At 42.7% G+C, this 22,069-nt stretch overlaps 1 protein-coding gene across 2 annotated transcripts in view; it reads right to left on the minus strand.

Moving 5' to 3' along the window:
* The window catches only part of PTPRG (protein tyrosine phosphatase receptor type G), a 715,101-nt gene that overhangs the window by 97,724 nt on the left and 595,308 nt on the right, over positions 1 to 22,069 (minus strand). For both annotated transcript variants that reach the window (XM_089682035.1, XM_089682036.1), the window contains one exon: positions 10,682 to 10,773. In XM_089682035.1, coding sequence (XP_089538161.1) covers positions 10,682 to 10,773 — 92 coding nt within the window. The remainder of the gene's footprint in view (positions 1 to 10,681; positions 10,774 to 22,069) is intronic.

The raw sequence follows: 22,069 nt of genomic DNA on the forward strand, positions 1-22,069 counted from the left end.
ACAAGAGAAGAGGTGATTTCTCTTCACAGGAAGGGCAATGGCTATAAGAAGATTGCAAAGATGTTAAACATACCAAGAGACACCTTAGGAAGCATCATTCGCAAATTCAAGGCAAAGGGCACTGTTGAAACGCTACCTGGTCGTGGCAGAAAGAAGATGCTGACTTCGACTGCTGTGCGCTACCTGAAGCGTAGAGTGGAGAGAAGTCCCCGTGTGACTGCTGAGGAACTGAGAAAAGATTTGTCAGATGTGGGTACAGAAGTTTCAGCCCAGACAATAAGACGCACACTGCGTAATGAAGGCCTCCGTGCCAGAACTCCCAGGCGTACCCCCTTGCTGTCTCCAAAGAATAAGAAGAGTCGACTGCAGTATGCCAAAAGCCATGTGGACAAACCACAAAAGTTGTGGGATAGTGTTCTGTGGACTGATGAAACAAAATTAGAACTGTTTGGGCCCATGGATCAACGCTATGTTTGGAGGAGGAAGAACAAGGCCTATGATGAAAAGAACACCTTGCCTACTGTGAAGCATGGTGGAGGGTCAATCATGCTTTGGGGCTGTTTTGCTTCTGCAGGTACAGGGAAGCTTCAGCGTGTGCAAGGTACCATGAATTCTCTTCAGTACCAGGAGATATTGGATGGAAACGTGATGCAGTCCGTCACACACCTGAGGCTTGGGAGACGTTGGACCTTTCAACAGGACAATGATCCCAAGCATACCTCCAAGTCCACTAGAGCATGGTTGCAGAGGAAAGGCTGGAACATTTTGGAGTGGCCATCGCAGTCACCAGACTTAAATCCGATTGAGAACCTCTGGTGGGACTTAAAGAAAGCAGTTGCAGTGCGCAAGCCTAAGAATGTGACTGAACTGGAGGCCTTTGCCCATGAAGAATGGGCGAAGATACCCGTAGATCGCTGCAAGACACTTGTGTCAAGCTATGCTTCACGTTTAAAAGCTGTTATAACTGTAAAAGGATGCTGTACTAAGTACTAAGATTGAATGTCACTTGGGGGTTGAATAAAACTGATAATGCTGTGAGCACAGAAAAGACATTTGTGGTTATTTCATTATAACTGTTATGTTATATTTGTCTGACCTACAAGTGCCTCTTTAATGTAAATGTAAGCAAGATGACTGAATGATCAAAAGCAATGTCAAACTGGCCAAAACACTCAATTTCAGTGGGGGTTGAATAATTTTGGCCACAACTGTATGTCCAGCTCTCAAAGTCCTTGTTCACCATTTGTTTCCAGGAGACATGTCCAGCTCTCAAAGTCCTTGTTCACCATTTGTTTCCAGGAGATATGTCCAGCTCTCAAAGTCCTTGTTCACCATTTGTTTCCAGGAGATATGTCCAGCTCTCAAAGTCTTTGTTCACCATTTGTTTCCAGGAGATATGTCCAGCTCTCAAAGTCCTTGTTCACCATTTGTTTCCAGGAGATATGTCCAGCTCTCAAAGTCTTTGTTCACCACTTGTTTCCAGGAGACATGTCCAGCTCTCAAAGTCTTTGTTCACCATTTGTTTCCAGGAGATATGTCCAGTTCTCATTCGGTGGGGACTCTATAATTAGAGTGTATGCCTTCACATAATGGCCATAGGAAGGCTATTTATTGCTAGCTATGGAGTTTTCAAGTGTGTTCGTACATTGTTCTCCTCCTCCTAGCTGTACCATGGCCCTGGTCAGTAACTATGGGGGAGGCCAGTCTCTAAAGCACAAACAGTATTGTATAGTTGGTCATAGAGATAAGATGACAATTGCCCCATCTAGCTGTTTTTGGCTGTGGGTAATTGTCTCATGTTGATGGAACCTATGCTTTGCCTATGCCATGAACTTTCAGGGAATGAAGAGTGTGCAACTATCTCCCCTTCTTCCACATAACAAGACTGATGCTTGGCGATCGGCTGCTCAAGCACCCAACACTGTCACATGGATTGAAGAGAGTCTTCAACCCCATCTTAATCTCTAAATCATGACATGCATATGGCTTCCTCTCCTCACTTTCAATGGCTGAACTAAGCAGCAGAGGAACAAAGGGTGTATGATGATGAGTATGTGCAGCTGATCACCAGAGATGTCTGGGTTTTCAAAGGCATTAATTCAAATGCTCCTGTTTACAAAGCCACTGTGCTAATGTGGTGCCTCTACTTTCGAAGGGCACCTTGGATTGCGGACCATGTAATCAAGCAAAGAAATCATCATTCACCGAATTACTGGTTGAGGTTTTCTTTTTTTTTTAGAGCTGAACTTCAGACAGAAATAAAGAAGGCAACTATTCAAATCCAGTTATTGGCTCCAGTAAAGTAAAATGTATTTCTACACAGACCTAACACAAGGACCCAAGGAAACATGTTGATGGACCTCAACGTCAGGTCAGCAAAATCCCTTTAAGTTTAAAGCCCCCTTGGCGTCCTCATGTCCAGTGCAAGGCTAAGGACCCTGCTGTAGGATTGATTATGTCAAAACCCTAGACCGATGGAGCATGGGGGGGTGCAGATGATGCAGGTCCGGACTAAATGTGGGGATAAACGGAGGATCAGGTAAGTAAGTCTCTTTTTATTGTTCCCTTAGGCATAAACAAGAAATTAACCTTTGCAGTAGTGTTCTGATCATTTTTTTTTTATTTGCCCAGAGATGGGTTTTAGTTTGGCAGTACACAGTGTGCTGCGCTGTGCTTCTTTGGACACAGCAAGTCTATAGAGGTGTGCTTGAGCTGCAGTCAAACACAGGCTTTTCTTGTCAAACATTGCATTTGCCATTCAAAAGCCTACATTTACATTTGAATAGCAAACTGGACATAAAAAAAAAAAAAACAACCTAGTGACAGAAGCCCTAAGACAAATTGGCTCTACTTTATTAGGAGTGCTGTCCCTGTAGCACTGGGAACTTCTTGAGAGGAGGAAAAGAAAAGACTGATGATCTGATCCCTATGCTGCTGCTTCTTTATTATCCAATCACAGGCTGAGCAGGTCCTAGACTAGGCTGTATTGCTCAACTGCAATGTATTCTTCAGAGAAGTCTCAGTAAGTGCGGGGAAGATGAAACAGGGAGGTGCTTCTAAGTGAAGTATTACCAAGTCAATTTTTCATAAAAACAGTTAAAAACACTTACAGTGTAGCAGTACAAACAGGCTCATAAGTAATTTGTCAATGTTGGGGCATTTCCTCAAAGCAACGGAGCAGCTTCAGGGGGAGCTTGAGAAGAGATGTCAAAGATGGCCGCTGCTCTATCTGGACCGCTGGAACGCACACTGTCCATGGACCGGAAGTGACGTTAGCATGGAGCGATGACGCGTTTCGGAGCATGTGCAGAGCTCCTTCTTCAAGACCGGTCCATGCTCAAGTCACTTCCGGTCTGTGGACAGCGTGCGCTCCAGCGGTCCGGAGAGAGCGGCGGCCATCTTTGACACCTCTTCTGAAGCTCCCCCTGCAGCTGTTGGCCGGCACAGCGGCTCCATTGTTTTGCGAAAATGCCCTTAATTGACTTATTACTTATGAGCCTGTTTGTACTGCTACACTGTAACCCTAGGTTCACATCTGTGCGGGTGGTGCTGCTGCGGAATCTGTGCAGCCGCACCACCCGCACAGAGAAATGCGGACCCGCGAGTGGGTGCCATTACTTCTAATGGCACGTTGCCCACACTGGAAAATGCAACCGTACTGGGAACTGAGGTTCCTGTGCGGGCTGCGTTTCCAAAGAAGTGCAGGGACTTCTTTTCCTGCGTGTCCCGGGGCACAGGAGTCCATTGAAATGTCTGGTCAGCCCCCACCCTGTCTGCCTTTAGGCGATCTTTGAAAACTCACTTCTTCAGGGAAGCCTACCCCACCTCCACCTAAGAACTGTACTTGAATCACCTCCGCCAGATCATCCCCCGCAGCTATCACCTTTTGTATCACCTCCCCCTTCCTTTAGATTGTAAGCTCCACGAGCCGGGCCCTCCTATTCCTTCTGTACTGAATGTATTGTAATTGTACTGTCTTCCTTATATTGTAAAGCGCTGCGCAAACTGTGGGCGCTATATAAATCCTGTATAATAATTCAAATGAAAGGGCTCTCATGGGCATGCAAAACGCGGCCTGCACAGATGTGAACAGGGGTGTCTTTAACCGCTTGTATTAAAAATTGACCTTGGAATACTGCACTTAGAAACGCCTCCCTGTTTCATCTTCCTCTGCACAGAGTTTGCCTCCACTCTTTAGAAGTGCTGCTCATTACCAGTTTTCCTACATATCATCCACCACTGGCTGCCATTCATCCACAGTACCTTCCACCGACGCACCCTGCTACCCATTCTTCAGTAAGTGAGGGGCCTTGCTGTAGTGTAAGGCAGTGGTGCCTCGGCAAGAAGACCAAGTTGAAAAGGATTCCAGAGCTTTAGGTACAAATCGGTTCACATTATAGATACTTCAGCTCTAGATTTAGCTGTTGTGGCACTTCACCTTTAAATGCCTAATTCTCATTAATTCTACGCATTCAACCTTTTGTTACCCTTCCCACTGCCTGTTCCTATCCAGTAATCCTCTTTGTAACCATTTGTATTAGGATGTCAGGACTCTCCTCTAACCAAGTGTGACAAATTGAATGTGTAAGGAAACTTCCCTTTTGCCTTACGTATATATTATTTCTAGAATTTCAATTCTAGGAATAGTGTTGAAGGGCTGATCAGTTTTTTTGTTCCTTTTTTTTGTTTTGTTTTTTTGTCAGATTGCAGTTTTTTTTTATTGCAGATACTTTTATTGTAGGTTCATTACCATATAAAAGCCATTTCTGAGGATTTCCTGCCGATGCATTGATCTGTTCCTGACCTCCTGTAACCTTTACTAGAGACACAGCATCTTTTACGCTGGTTTATGCTGAAATTTGCTAGCTGCCAAATGTAAATATTCAAGCAAGCGGTTTATGCCATTTGCCCCAGGATATGACTCCGCTTCACTGTCTGCTCTGAACGAGATTCTAAGGTATGAAGAGGGCGCCGCTGTGTCATGTGACCCCGGGGATTTCAGAATAGATTACATAGCAATCTGCACATCAGACACCCTTGTCGGCTCTCCATCACAACCAGAAATTTTTGTCATGATCATATGTTGTTCTACAGTGTTAGTCAGGAGATGGCTCAGCAGATGACAACAGGAAACATGCACAACCACATGAATAAAGGTGTATGAAAGGCTCCATTCACATCAGTGTCCTTTGTTTGCAGTTGTATGTGTTGTGTTTAGTGCATACACACTTTGTAAATGTTGTCCTACCATCCATTTATATTTGAGCGTATGTGCACGGCATTAAAAAGGCTAATTCTGAGCTGCTGTTTGAAAATGGCAGGTGCCCAACTGTCATTTTGATCCTCTGGCTTTAATGTTGTCTGAGTCATTGACTTACCAGTAATTGTGTAAATCCAATTTTCTTTTGTGTCAGTCATTTTTTTTTACACTATACATGAATCAAAGTACTGAAGCAGTATTAAACCCAAAAGTTGCAGCTTACCAATCTTTAGATGAAGTGTCTGCATTAGCTTTCTTTTTTAGGTTTTATTTCCCTTATTTGTGCCTAGCGATCTGGCCAGTAAGTCTGTTTTTTTAAAACATACCAAGCTCTCTTCCAGGTTTAGCAGGTAAAGGGTTGAGACAAACCATTTACCACTGACAGGGGTGCTTACAACAATCAGCTCTTACGTCAAACTTTTATCCTAAAGGGAGCAAAACTGTTTGCGGTTACTGCTTATAAAGTGTTAGCTGGAGTTCCGTTTCAATTTGTTAGTGTATCTAAATCTGCTAGTACAACTAACACTCCCCAACCCCCAGACAGACAATGCTGCTGTCTAGAGGTGCCCCCTGTGCTCCTTCATCCAGAGTGAGGGCTCTCTAATACAGGAGGTGTGTTACTGGCCAGATCACCAGGTGAAAACAGAGGGGGGAAAAGCCTAAAAAAAAAGAAAACGAAAGCAGCCACCACATCTAATGATTGGTATGCTGCAAAATATTACATTGTTGGCTTTGGGTTTAATATCACATGAAGGAAAGACAGCATTTTCTTGTCTAATGTTTGATGGATGTATAAAGGGCAGAGTAGAGTGACTGACCCAACTGACAAATAAATAAATATATATATATGTATATACACATACATATATATCCATCTCACAAACATATACATACACTCACACAAGGGTTCTTCAAACAGTCTCTGCACTTTTTTTCAACATACACACACATTGAGATATATATATATACATACATATATACATACATATATATATATATATATATATATATATATATATATATATATATGTATCAATCAATCAAAAACTTTGAATAATAACTATTATCAATAAAACTGGAGGGATTCCCTATAAGACGGTTAGATCGGACTTTATTATTATTATTTATATACATTTGTGTGTGTGTATGTGTACATATATATATATAAGAAACTTTGAATAATATATCTAATATATATATATATATATATATATATATATATATATATAAATATATAAAAGAAACTTTGAATAATATATCTAATATATATATATATAAAAGAAACTTTGATTTTATATATATATATATATATATATATATATATATATATATATATATATATATATATATATATACACACACACACACAAATGTATATAAATAATAATAAAGTCCAATCTAACCTTCTATAGGGAATCCCTCCAGTTTTATTGATCCTAATTTTTAATTAACTATTAATGTGGGCAATACATGGAGGTGTATACAGATCTAGACAGATAATCCATCATGAAAGAATCGGTCTCTGTTACTAAATGAGGTACTAAGTGCCTTAATTCACAAGGAAGGATCAAGGGGTCCCAGTGAAGGGATTCACATGAAGTGATGCGTTCCCACTGACAGATCTCATCTGGAAAATAGGATTGGGCAGGTGTTGCACTGAAGGAGGAGATGGGATTATATAGACTGAGTACACAATGAATTGGGAAGTAATTTGCTGCCATAGCTAGGGAAATGCAATTTAGATGTAAGCAGCCCTTAAAGGGTAATGCCACTTTCAAGGGGGGAAAAAAAACAAAAAAAAAAACACCAAAAAAAAAAAATAACACAGTATATACAATTGCGACACAAGACATGATGTAATTGAATGTTTTTAATAATGACTTTTCCTTTTCAATTTGCAGCGCTATTTTGTTTGGAAAATACAATGCAATATAGTAACCTGGAAGAGTTCTGTACACAGATGGTGTACAGAACACCCCCCAGAAATGTCCTTTCCTGCTTGTGTGATTGGCTACTGATTTTCCCAGAAATCTGCACTAAGATACAAGCCAGCGTTTGGGCATTCCCTGCAACAAAAATTAAGTCTAAGGGTCGGTTCACACTATAGAAACGCAGTCCAGATGCATTCCGGATGTTTCTGCATGCGCGCTTTTTGTGCATTCCAGTGCTTTTTTCCCCCCTATCCTTTTCTTTAAAAATAGGGACATGTACACTCCAGTGCATTTTGGTGCATTTTTTATGCGTTTTTTCACGTTCCAGTACAGTTCTGTGCAGGAAAAATGCAGTGTGTTCTTTTTTTTCTGAAACTGGAACGCATGAACTGCAAGCACTGATGTGAACTATGACATTGACAACCATATAACCAATTTCTATGCATTTTGGAGGCAGAAAAAAAAAGCAACTGAAACATGTAGTGTGAACTGGCCCTAAAGGGATGCAGACCCTGCCACTTTCCTCATCAGGACCCTGTAAGTGCAGCAGCTGACTGATAATTATAAAGTCACTCCCATTCATATTCATCTTGCACATGGACACAAACAGCTATTTCTTCAGAATAATAAAAGGTAGGAATCTGCAACAAAGTTTGTTAAAATCCTTACAAAGTAGAGAGATCACCCAGAGGGGAATGTTTTTTTTTTCCTCAACAAAAGTGGAGTTACGGTTTACATACAGTTCTACTGGAGCACTGTGGTGGTGGTCATCCTGAAATTGAAGTTAGATCTGAATTGTAACTGGATGACATTTAGTTTGCTGAAGCACCTGGTTTTAAAAAATTGCCTTTTTTAACCACTTCCCGTCTGGCCCATGTATATAAACGGCTGGACAGGAGAAGTGCAGGAGCGGGTTACCCACATTTTAAGTCTGTGCGCGCTCCCTGGGAGTGTGCGGCACCGTGTGAGGTCCTGATCATGTGATCACTGATTGGCCAATCAGTGATCACATGTAGGGGCGGACTGACAGCTCATGGGGCCCCCGGGCAATAGGGGATCATGTGGCCCCTGTGTCCTTGCCCACACTCAAACCACACCCAAAAAAGCCTACGAAAGGTACCAGGGGCATCTCATGGGGCCCCCTACTGACCCCGGGCCCTCGGGCAGTGCCCAAGTTTCAGAATGGTCAGTCTGCCCCTGATCACATGAATAGTAGTAAGCAAGATGTCACTTCTGACATCATTGCTTACTACATGTGAAATCTGTGAATGATCACAGAGGTCACATGGTACAAGGCTATTCACAACAGCTGTGACAAGCTGTAACCAATCATAGCTCACACAGTATTTCTCAATGGCTGCAAGAATGCAGCCAGAGAGAAGGAGAAGTTATTGCTTTACAGCCTTTACCATCACATCTAAGGACTGCCAAGCAACAATATAATACATCTTTGCTTTTAGGTTTAGATACACTTTAAGGTGTACCTGCATCACCCAGATAATCTTCAGTCAGGAGCCTCCCTAGGCAGGTGCAGGCCGCACCGGGTGACACCTTTTGCACGGGGTGACACCGGACCCGCTCCACGGAAAGATAAGTTTTAATGCAAGCCGACGATCCCCGCAGGATGGATCGAATCTGTGGATTGGGGAGGATAATATATCGAACTCCGATCCATTATGCTCAGTCCGCAGATCCGATCCATCCTGCGGGGATCGTCCGCTTGCTTTAAAACTTACCTTTCCGTGGAGCGGGTCCGGTGTCATCGGATCTGCGGATTGGGGAAGATAATGGATCGGACAACCTATACGGGGTTAACTGATCTCTCCACAAGCTCCACGAAAAGGTAAGTTTTAAAGCAAGCGGACTATCCCCGCAGGATGAATCGGATCTGCGGACTGAGCATAATGGATTGGCATTCGATATATTATCCTCCTCAATCCGCAGATCCGATCCATCCTGTGGGGATAGTCCGCTTGCTTTAAAACTTACCTTTTCGTGGAGCTTGTGGAGAGATCAGTTAACCCCGTATAGGTTGCAAGCCGACGATCCCCGCAGGATGGATCGGATCTGTGGATTGGGGAGGATAATGGATTGGACTCCGATCCATTATGCTCAATCCGCAGATCCGATCCATCCTGCGGGGATCGTCGGAGGGGGTGTCACCCAGTGTTTTGGCTACGGGGACACCAACCCTAGGGACGCCCCTGTCTTCAGTTCAGCAAACAATCAATATTTCTAAAACTGCAATACCTTTCATACTTCCATCTATGAACATTATATATATGTGTACTGGACATTTAACAAACCTACTTTCATAATGTTAGATAAAGTGGGGAGGATTAGGACCCCTCTCTGTTTTTGTTAATGTATATGTCCCCACTGGAGAGATTCACCATCTCTAATCACTGCAATAGAAGGTGACCGGACATCTATCAATGTGGACAGAGCAGCTGTTCCCATTGATTGATGTTGGCTGGTGAGAATTGTGTCGGGGGAATTTCTCATCAGTTCAGAGATTTTGTATTACTTCCTGTTGTGTCCCTTTAATGTGAATTGAAGAGCAAGCTCCCAAATTTGATATGGGCAGCAAAAAAGAAAGACCTACAGTTGGTAAAGTTGTTTCAAGCCTCAGACATGAAATATGAGCAAAGCACATCCCTCTATAATGTGTACTTGTCTCAAGAGCACTAAGGCTAGGTTCACATCTGTGCAGGTGGTGCAGCTGCGGATCCGTACGAAAATCCGTGCAGCCGCACCACCCGCACAGAGGAATTTGGACCCGCGGGCGGGTGCCGTTGATTTTAATGGCACGCCGCCCGCACTTGAAATTGCAACTGCACTGGGAACCAAGGTTCCCGTGCAGGCTGCGGTTTCCAAAGAAGTGCAGGGACTTCTTTCCTGCGTGTCCCAGGGCACGGGAGTCCATTCAAATGAATGGGCTCTCGTGCCCGTGCAAAACGCAGCCCGCATGTGAACCAGAAAGTGTCATTTCTGTCTATTGCTTCCTTTCTCTGCTATCGGCATGAGTAACTTCTGATTGTCCTGACTCCAAGAGAAAAATGGTGACAAGGGAGGGACTTCCAGTTAATTGACAGCTTCAGCTTTGTTCCTGAGAGCCGTGTGAAGGGGAGGGTGTCTCTTCCGTCCAATCAGTTCTCATAGCTCTCCTCACTGAGCTCTGCAGTGTGTAGTTTCAGCTCTCCACCCCCTTTTTTCTAAACTCTCAGACAAGCTTTATAACTTCTGGACTTTGAACATGTAGAGAAAAAAAAAAAAGACTGCAGATAAACAGGTACAACATAAGTAGGACGGTTTGTTTCATCTCTGTGGATCACCTGATGCCATCACTTCCCTGGGTATATGGAAGGGTTTACAACCACTGTAAATGGACCCATAGTAAAGCGACAAGCTGGTTCAGCCATATTTGTATACAATGGCTACCTCTTCTCCTAAACACAGAGATAACTGCGATCAGCATTGGTTACCGTACCTGGAATAGGGATGATGGGTATGTTGTCATTGGGGACGACCCTCGGCGAGCTGCTATCGTCCACATAAAAGTGAGCGGTCTGGAAACACTTCCTGTACAAGAGAAAAGCACAACATGAATCCAATCTCTGATTATACACAACTTTTCCACTTTAATAAATTCAAATCGCATTCCAACAGATCACTGATCAAAGTTGCAAGTTCAGATATTCTGACCTCTATGTCTCTTCTGCAAAATTTATAATGACTACAATTGTTGTCTAAGGGTTGCCAGGAACTTTCAAATGCAACTCTGCAAAAAAAAAGTTTGCAGTCAAACCAACAGAAGCGAAAATACGGAAACTCTTCAATCATCTTATATATGATTCAGCCTAGCTCCTGTGGCAAGTTTCTACAGTGTTTTAACTGACAGCAGCCAATGACGTTCCAGCTGTCACTTTATATGTGCAGGTATGAAGAGGAAACAGGATTTGGATTGGGTGCTTAGGCCAATGCCTTCACTTTTCTCTTTTATACCCTTTACAAAATGCACCTTTTAACAGGTAATACCAATAGACGTTAATACAATTCCCATTGGCTATTCTCTAGCGTAGGCATGAGTACAAAAAAAAAAAAAAAGGAAAATTAAATACATCAAGGGGTTGAATAAGATTCAGAGGGGCAGTATTTTCAATATGAAACCAAAATCAAGAACACGGGGACATGACCTCAAACTATCTGGAGGAAAGTTCAAAACTAATCTTAGAAAGTATTATTTTACTGAAAGGGTAGTTGATGCTTGGAATAAACTTAAAGCAGCGGTAGTGAGCTAGTCAACAGTAAATGGCTTCAAACATGTTTGGAACAAACATAGATCTATACTCGGACAAAAAAAAATTAACGAACAAAAAAATTGCAAAAAAAAAAACAAAACAAAAAATGGGCAGATGGACCACTCAGTCTTTTTTCTGCCGTCATTTTCTAGGTATCTAAGTAAATAAAACAAAATTTTAAGAAAAGAAAGAAAAAATTACCAGCAAAAGCCAATATGGTTCCAGCAGTCTACTGCAGGTATGGGAACAAAAAAAAAAAAAAAATACCAATAGAAGCCAATATGGTTCCAGCCGTCTATTCTCTAGCGCAGGTATGAGAGCAAAAATATAAATAAAACAAATAATAAAAGAAAAACAATAGAAGCCAATATGGTTCCAGCTGTCTATTCTCTAGTTCAGGTATGAGAACAAATTAAGCAAAAAAACCCCCCAATATAAGCCAATATGGTTCCAGCCTACTATTCTCTAGCGCAGATATGAAAGTGAAAAAATAAATAAAACAAATAATAAAAAAAAAAAAAAAACAATAGAAGCCAATATGGTTCCAGCCTACTATTCTCTAGCGCAGGTATGAGAGTGAAAAAATAAATAAAACAAATAATAAAAAAAACCAATAGAAGCCAATATGGTTCCAGCCATCTATTCTCTAGCGCAGGTATGAGAACAAATTAAGAAACAAAAAGCAAAAAAAAGCCCAATATAAGCCAATATGGTTCCAGCCGTCTATTCTCTAGCGCAGGTATGAGAGTGAAAAAATAAATAAAACAAATAATAAAAAAAAACAAAACAATAGAAGCCAATATGGTTCCAGCCGTCTATTCTCTAGTGCAGGTATTAGAACCCCCCCCCCCCAAAAAAACCCAAAACAAAATAAAATAAATAACCCCCTCCCCCCACTAAAATTCTGTTTAGGTGCCTAGGCCATACACCTCTATCTTTCCTTTTTCATAACTTTAGGAAATCCAAAGATAACACCACAAGGCCTTGAAGCAGTTCCCAGACATAAAATGTTTTGGCCAAGCCGGTCAGCTTCCATATTAATGTTAAAATTGAACACTAAAATCACCCTCGGCCCGCCGACACACAAGGCAGCGCCGACAGCTCCTGACTCCACCCACATTCCTGCCACAGTCTCCAAGAATCATAAAGAAAGTGCAAACCCTCAAACTTTCCACCACTCATGATTTGCAATGGATGCAAAAAGTACAATCGATCGGTACATTGTTTCAATTTGCTCTACAATGCAATCTTACTTTCATTTAATTTGTTGACTTTACCATACAACAGGGTGACGGGGACACAAGTGTTCACCGGCAGAGAGGATGTTGATTTTGCAATATTTAAAGCAAAGCGTGTTCTGAATAACAGCAGGGAAGGTCGGACATATGTGTACCCCGGCACAGCTGTTAAAACACAGGGAGGCTACACCATCACAACAACACCACTACTATGGAGAAGGCCTTTCAAAAGAGCCTGGGAAAAAAAAAAATAAAATAAATAAATAAAAAAGGGACCACAAATATACAGGGACACCTTGGAGGGACTGACAAGGAGACAGCTACGAAGACACGGCTAGAATTTACCTGTACTTAAAGCAAAGCAGAGAGCACAGACTGTTCATCATAGACAAGGCACTAAGCAGCAAGGCATTGAGAGCTCCAAGCAGCTTTTGCATGTTGAAGTTGAATGAGCCTTGGCAGCAGAAGCAGCCGCGTCAGTGTGTTCACTGCTGAGAAGCCAGGGGCCGGAGCTGCATATTTAATGAGCCAGTACTGTGTGAGCTATTGTGGCTGGGGTGGGAGGGGGGTCTTTTCTTGTCTGCCTGGAGTCCATAACAATGAACCTTTTCCAGGGCGCTGATCCTCCCCTCGCTCTACTGCTCGGCCTTTAATGAACTGCTCTCCCAGCACCTGTCTAGGGATTCGATTGCCCATCTAATTTCATGGACATACATACATACAGTGTATGAAAGATTTTGATGTTGCTGCATCTAGTTTCAAATTTAGAAGGAACATTTTGGTCAGGGGCGTCCCTAGGGTTGGTGTCACCTGGTGCTGGAACACTTGGTGACACCCCCTCCGACGATCCCCGCAGGAGGGTTACAAATGCCACGTAAAACACGAGATATGGATGAGTGTTTCACTGGTCAGATTATTAGGTTCATCACTTTTGAAGCTGCATGCGCTGAACATATTGTAGTGTGACCAAAATCAGGGGCGTCCCTAGGGTTGGTGTCACCTGGTGACGGAACACTTGGTGACACCCCCTCCGAAGATCCCCGCAGGAGGGTTACAAATGCCACGTAAAACACGAGATATGGATGAATGTTTCACTGGTCAGATTATTAGGTTCATCACTTTTGAAGCTGCATGCGCTGAACATACTGTAGTGTGACCAAAATCAGGGGCGTCCCCAGGGTTGGTGTCACCCCCTCTGACGATCCCCACAGGAGGGTTACAAATGCCATGTAAAACACGAGATATGGATGAGTGTTTCATTAGTCAGATTATTAGGTTCATCACTTTCGAAGCTGCATGGGCTGAACATATTGTAGTGTGATCAAAATCAGGGGCGTCCCTAGGCAGGTGCAGGGGGTGCGCGCCACATGGGGTGACACCGGACCTGCTCCACGAAAAGGTAAGTTTTAAAGTAAGGCGACGATCCCCGCAGGATGGATCGGATCTGTGGATTGGGGAGCATAATGGATCGGACTCAAATCCATTATGCTCAATCCACAGATCCGATTCATCCTGCGGGGATAATCGGCTTGCAACCTATACGGGGTTAACTGATCTCTCCACGAAAAGGTACGTTTTAAAAGCAAGCCGAAGATCCCCGCAAGATGGATCGGATTCTGTGGATTAGGGAGGATAATGAATCGGACTCCAATCCATTCTGCTCAATCCGCAGATCCGATCCATCCTGCCGGGATTGCCAGCTTGCAACCTATACGGGGTTAACTGATCTATCCACGAGCTCCACGAAAAGGTAAGTTGTAAAGCAAGCCGACGATCCCCGCAGGATGGATCGGATCTGCGGATTGGGGAAGATAATGGATCAGACTCCAATCCATTATGCTCAATCCACAGATCCGATCCATCCTGCGGGGATCGTCAGCTTGCTTTTAAAACGTATCTTTTCGTGGAGCGGGTCCGGCGCCACCCCATGCAATAGGTGTCACCTGGTGTGGCGTCCACCCCCCACACCTGCCTAGGGACGCCCCTGATTTTGGTCACACTACAATATGTTCAGCGCATGCAGCTTCGAAAGTGATGAACCTAATAATCTGACCAGTGAAACACTCATCCATATCTCGTGTTTTTGCGCAGCATTTGTAACCATATGTGTACATAGGAGGCAGCCATGCTTTCTCATTACATATGCAGGCTCTGCTTCCTGATTAGCAATGTATTCCTTGTTTCTCTCTCTCAGTGCAAGTCTATTAGTCAGGTCTTGCTGAGGAAACTCAAGACTCAAAATTGCACACACCAGTGATATTGCGACAAACTATTCTTTGTAGGTGGGGATTTAAAAGCTTTTACAGGTTATCAGTGTATAGCTGATCGTGAATGATGACCCTAGAATTATTGCTCTCACGCTGATGTTTGTGGGCATACATGTGGTGAAATCATGGTTTACATATGCATGAAAGACCTATGCGTGCAATTAGGTGTATTCATTTATCTTCCAGTGTGCGGCTGATCCTTCTTCCTATTGTATTTGTGGGGGGGGAGACACTAAAATTTGTCTAAAATTAGATTTGATTTATTAAAATTTAATGCTTTAAAGTTTTTTTACATTTAACTTTATTGCTAACACGGGGGGGGGGGGGGGGGGGGGTAACAAGACCCCTATGTGAAAGCTTTGAGCAGGTGACAGGTACTCTTTATGGAGACATCAGGGGTCTATTAAACCTCTGGGGCTCTGAGGAAGAGGCAAGTCCTCGAAACGCGTCAGACTATTGGATGTCTACACTCCCTATTGCGGACTGTTACTCAGCGCGGTGTTGACCCAGCTGTTCTTTTATGATGTGCCTTGACTTATTGTTGTTTGTGAGTACAACACCTACTTTATTTTTTATTAAACATTTTTTATGGTAATGCACTAGGCCTGTGCGCCCTCTGTTTGTTCTTTCCTCATTCAGTACATTTGGATTCCCCCCGTCTATTTGAGGGCAGCAAGGTGTGCATGTTCCAGGACATTCTTAATGTGGTTGTAGCCTGCATCGAGTCCATCACCAAGCGCAGGAGCATTTGTGTTTGCTGCTTCTTTGTCTATTAAACCCCCTGCCCTTTAATGCAGCCAATCAAGCACAGATCGGAGGTGGCAGGGTTGAAGTCCTTCTCACTTCAGTAAAAGCGATCAAGTGGCTGTGGAACCGCCCAGATCACTTTTACTGAACAGCTGATCGCCAGCTGTAGAAAATGACACCAACTGTCATTGAGCTGGTTATACCGACTTTCAGCCTTACTACTATTACTGAGAAGTGTGACTCCACCAAGGTGCTCCCATCCTGCTCCTAAAACTCCCATCAACAGGGCTACATCCCAACATCTTGCTGCGCTAAGAACACCTTAACGATGAAGCCATTTTGTAAAACTCCCCCATTTTATCATGTGATTATTTAAAAAAAATACTTCAGAAATTTGCTACTGGAATATGCACAAGGATATAGTCCTACTTTCTAAGTATAAAGATCACCAAACCAGAGAAAGAAGAGATGGTTTAAAGCAGTGCTGGACCCATTTCTTCTGCACCCAAGGCCAAGATGCCCCCACTGTGGTCTTTAATTCGGCATTAGAAAAATAAATGCAAATTTAAAACATTTCTATACAAATAAAAAAAAAAATACTAAGGGAAAGGAATGGAGGAGTTTATAAAAATTAAGGTTAACTAAAAATGTATCTACAAATTGTAGACCTCATAGCCATGGGCAGTTTGAGGCTTCCAACATAATCTGCAGGCATATTCCAGTGCCCAGGACAGACCGCTACAGTGCAAAGCCACTCATATTAATGAATGGATGTACACAGTATTGTGTTCTTGACCCTGCACTTGTCTCCTGCTCGACATCATTGTTGCCTTTTCTTCATCCTGTACCGGTCTCCTACCTAATACTATTTTTGCCCACTTGTTGACAAACTCACAGCCTGCTCACAAACATGCAACTGACACCCAGTATCTGTGAGGGGAGTCACTTTGGGTGGGGGGCCCATGGAACCCAGCTCACTTTGGAGAGGTGGGGAGACCCCTGTCTCAGCTCCCCATATCCCTATTATGTGTAAGTCACCCTGTGCCTGTTAGGTATACAGGGTGATCTGTCCTAATATTGGGGTGGGGGGTTGTGGATTATTTGGTGTTATGTGGTTGCATCCCATTGTTCTATTGTGTCTTGCTTGGGAGCAAACTATTATGGGATGTATGTGGTTATGTGTATTAGCTTAGTGGGGGTTGTCTCCAGCAGCCCTCCCTCCTGATGGGACTGTCTGCTGGTGTGAAGTTTGAATACCTGTGTGTCTCTTGTTACTAAATGTAGATTACCCCGCCCTGTGTCCTTATACAGGGAGGGGGGATTTGTCCAGAGTGTATATATCTTGTATCTGTCTTCAAATAAAGTAGTCTACTCTGGCTTACTTCAAGACTGGTGTCATCTAGTCTTGTTTGGTCGGCTGTGGTGTTTCTGGTCGGTGTTCGGACGGGGAAGCGGTATTCCAACGGACGTACCCAAGCGCAGTCTGCGGTAGGGTATGTTACAGTATCCATTCCACTTTGCAGCCCTTATATCACCGGTCTCCCCTACCAAGGACTAAGACTGGAGGGGTAAGAGAATCTGTCGTCATTATCTTGGTCCAGGTATATGACATGGAGACTTGATGTTGCCCTAGGACCTAGGTGGTAGCTCACGTATGTCATCTGGTAAATTGCCCTGATCATAGGGGAAGCTTCAATATCCTGAGAGAAAAAAAAAAATTTCTACCATCTGCACCCAACACATGGTGCTTTGAGTTATTACCCATAGACTAAGAGAGGGATGTAAAGCGATCAATTAGGCACAAACCTTGTCCAAAAACATAACACCCTTCTTTGCCAATGATCACGAAAATGAAATTGCTGACCTACTAAATGAAACCATTTTCAATCAGAGCGTATGGTTGTACATAGACTAAAAGTCTGCCCTTCCTAGTTTTAGCAGAAGCTTTAATAAATTTACCTGAACATATTTACAATCATAGCCCGCCTCCTCGGCATTCGACTTAATTCAGTTTCCGCGAAAAAAAAATCTGGCTGTAAATTTGGGAAATAAAATGTCTTTCGTGTTAAAGAAAAAAAAAATTAAAAAGCCTTTCTGAGAAGTACACACAGAGATAATGTCAGTTAAACAAATATTTTCACTAAATAGCAACAATAATTCACAAAATGGCAAGCATTTCAGCGTACGGTGAAGGTCACCGCTGATGGAATGTACAATAAAAAATGTGTTCAGCGGTGTAACTGTTCCACTTCATGTTTGGTGACAGCTGCAATATGGAGCTAGGCCAAAATAAAGCAAAACCTGTACTGAGTTTAATGCTACAAGACCCAGCTTGCTGGACTCAAAATCAGGAACTTCGGGAGGGGTGAGGACATAAAAATAAATGCAATTCCAGAGAGCTCACATGGCCAGTTTGCGATATCTTTTCAGGAATTTATTCCTAGATTGTAAGCTCTGAGGAGCAGGGCCCTCCTATCCCTCTTGTATTGAACTGTATTGTTGCTGTATTGTCTTCCGTTATATTGTAAAGTGCTGAGCAAACTGTTGGCGCTATATAAATCCTGTATAATAATCCATTCCAACCTTGTGACACATGCATAGGCAATATGTTCAATCTCAGTCTACCATTCATACTTCCTACATTACAGATTTTCAACAGCAGATGTTTTCAATACCCTAGTAGACATCTACACTGGATCATCGGGACCATCAAAAACATATCATAAGAAAAAACTCAATGTGGAACTCTCAACAAAACATTCTGTAGAGTAGGTAAGGGTTAGAGCCCGAAGTAGTAGAGAGGTTTGGGGCGCTGAACCTCTTAGGCCTCATGTACACTGCTGATCCTAAATTTAAATTTTTGGAGATTTTGACATTTTTGCCAAAGCCCTTGAACACAACTCAATAAAAGCCTACTGTTCTGTCTCTCCAATCTAAGCACTGAAAGTGTGATCTCTGTAACTTACAGTTGTGATGAGATAGCGATAACTCCAATCTTTGAATAACACAGGCAGTGACTCGATCCAGATGACACTTAGATCTTGTGAAGTTTAATCCATAAACTGAGAGAATCTTACAACAATGAACATCGGATAGGTCAAAAGATAATAATGTGATCTGCTTCTATAAGACATGATGCTTGAAGCTGAAATGCATTACTGGGAAAAGGGGTGGGCTATCTATACAGCATGAACTAGACCAAAAGGAAAGGGAGGAGCAGAGACAAAATATAAAGAACACTTAAAGGCATATGACAGTCATGTGAAACATGACACCTATTGTATGTGTCCATGCACACATAGGCTTTCACCAGCATTTAGGAGCAGCAGCATTTAGAGGCAGTAAATGCGCCTCTCCTGAACACAGAATAGCGATCAGGAGAGAAGAGTTTTGGCAGAATCACAACAAACATGGCAAAAAAACGCAAGTTAACGCAAGGTGTGTTTAGCACATGAGCATCAATTCATTTCAATGGGCAAAATAAATGATTATCAAATAACGCCCAAGCGCTTGACGGGACTAAACGAGGTACACCTGTTTACCAGCGTACATCATTTTTGCTGCCAGGAGGAAGGAGTCTAGGGAGCATCCAGTGTGCATGAACCATTAAAGCTGCAGGTGTTCTCACTCAGGTCGTAAACCATTAAGAGGGGATTATTATCCTTAGGTAGCTCTCCCAGGAGTGGCGTCTGCTTAAGTAGGGACTGGGATGTGCAAGGTGGAAGCACCAAAAGTAGAATGTCCATGTCCGTAAAGTCCAGATATAATTTTATTAAGACTCTTATAGCATAAAAAATGCATTTCGGGGGTTCAAAGATTCCCCATCCTTAGGGCTTGGCATTGTTGGACGGAGTGTGCACTAGACTAAAAAAATTGGAGGGATCCTAGGGGGTTAATTAGTATTATTGCTCCAAATGATGGTTAAGCATTTGAACCCCAAAATGTGTTGCATTTGTATGATGTTAGAGTCTAAGGAAAATTAAATTTTCCTTTTCAATTTTACATTTTGGTGCTTTATTTTTTGCTGCACACCTAGACCCAGTTCTCATTCAAGTAATGAGTGGAATCTTCGCCCGTAACCAGGGACGGACTGACCATTTGGAAACTCGGGCACTGCCCAAGGGCCTGGGGTCAGTAGGGGGCCCCATGAGAAGCCCCTGGTACCTTTTTCATAGGCTTTTTTGAGTTTGAGCAAGGACACAGGGGCCCCATGATCCCCTATTGCCCAGGGGCCCCATGAGTTGTCAGTCCGCCCCTACCCGTAACTCCTCCAAGAGCTGTCTGAGGATAATCATTCCCTCAACAGGGCTTAAGACCTGCCTAAAAACCTCTAGTTGCACCCCATACCCAGCACCCCATTCCTTCCTTGTACAGCTTGAATTTTATGACTGCCTGTGCCCATGTTGGGTTTTGCCTCCTCCCCCATTCATCCTTGGCTTGCAAAACTTTATTAGACACCTGGGTAAAAGGCACAGATGAAACAGTGTTGACATGTTTCAGCCACAAACGGCCTTACTCATAGCAAGCTGGACAACAGGTTGGCTTTAGAAGAGGAGGTTATAAATAATGAAGCCAACCTATTTACCACCTTGCTATGAGTAAGGCCATTGGTGGCTCAAACATGTCAGCACTGTCGCATCTGTGACATTTACCCGGGTTTACTGCAGCGCCACCTATTGCACACAGATATCGGGTCTGGCCACCTTGAGCAAGGTGATTTCTTTTTATATGGACAGTAGCCAAATTTATCCCCAAAACTCCCTCTCCAACCTAGAGCATGTTCCAGGATTATGTTTCTCGTTCACTTTGTTCCTGTTGTAAGAAAAAGGTTTTATTACTCCCTATGACACCACCAGCCTTATAACATTTCTGCAGGGGCAGCTACTGTTCTTATCTACGTGGGCACACGTCCTGAACTACATGTCCCAAAAGCTCTTTTCCCGAAACACAGCATGTAGGCTGGCTATTTGGAGTCAAGGCAGAAAGAAATCAATGTATGTTTGGAGAGGCACAGTGCGGACCACGGATAGGTGGGCGTTCTATAATTTAGTAGGTGGGGCTGACAATACTGCTTTAAATTTTAGTGCAGCTGAGGGATGGTGTTGTCAGCTCAAAACAGGAAATTAGGCGTTCACTGGATTTCTTGCAAAAAGAGACATTTTTCTGTACTGCAGCATCTTTAAAGGGATACAGTTGTGCTCAAAAGTTTGCATACCCTGACAGAAATTGTGAAATTTTGGCATGGATATTGAAAATATGACTGATCATGTCAAAAAATGCTCTTTTATTGAAGGATGATGATCATATGAAGCCATTTATTATCAAATAGTTGTTTGGCTCCTTTTTAAATCATAATGATAACAGAAATCACCCAAATGGCCATGATCAAAAGTTTACATCCCCTGGAATGTTTGGCCTTGGTACAGACACACAAGGTGACACACGGGTTAAAATGCCAATTAGGGGTTAATGTCCCACATTTGTGGCTTTTTAAATTGCAATTAGTGTTGGTGTATAAATAGTCAATGAGTTTGTTAGCTCTTACGTGGAAGCACTGACTAGGCTAGATACTGAGCCATGGGGATCAGAAAAGAACTGTCAAAAATCCTGCGTAACAAGGTAATGGAACTTTGTGTGTCTGTACCAAGGCCAAACATTCCAGGGTATGTAAACTGTTGATCATGGTGATTTATGTTATCATTATGATTTAAAAAGGAGCCAAACAACTATTTGATAATAAATGGCTTCATTTGATCATCATCCTTCAATAAAAGAGCATTTTTTGGCATGATCAGTCATATTTTCAATATCAATGCCAAAATTTCACAGTTTCTGCCAGGGTATGCAAACTTTTGAGCACATTTGTAAAACTAGGAGAAAGGTGCGTGCATTGCAAAGATGTACTGAATTTGTTTTGTTATACTTTTTGCCTAGATATTTACATTGTAGTCAAACTGTCCAGTAGATACAGTACAGAGCAAAGTATACAGGTGCAAAAAAAAAAAGTAGGAGACAAAAATGCCAGTACGGTTTTATTAAAACAGAACACCTATCCCCCCCACCTCAGGAGACAGAGACCTAACAATGTGCCAATCAATAGCTGCCATCACCCTTGACTGCTAGACGGTTTATCATCTCTATTGAGTGGAGATAGCTGTGCATTATTTAACAATATGTTACTTTGGTCCTGCTGTGTTTTGTCCCAAATTCTAGAAACCCCAGAGGGCAAAAGATGTTAGCTGCATATATACACAAAGTAAACTACACATCCAGTGCAACAAGCAATGTGTAAAAGAGAGAAAAGCCATTCACACATGGTTGACTA

This window comes from Staurois parvus, unplaced genomic scaffold (assembly GCF_062004578.1).
Source record: "Staurois parvus isolate SC_StPar_1 unplaced genomic scaffold, SC_StPar_1.0 ptg000283l, whole genome shotgun sequence".
NCBI classification, from domain to species: Eukaryota; Metazoa; Chordata; class Amphibia; order Anura; family Ranidae; genus Staurois; species Staurois parvus.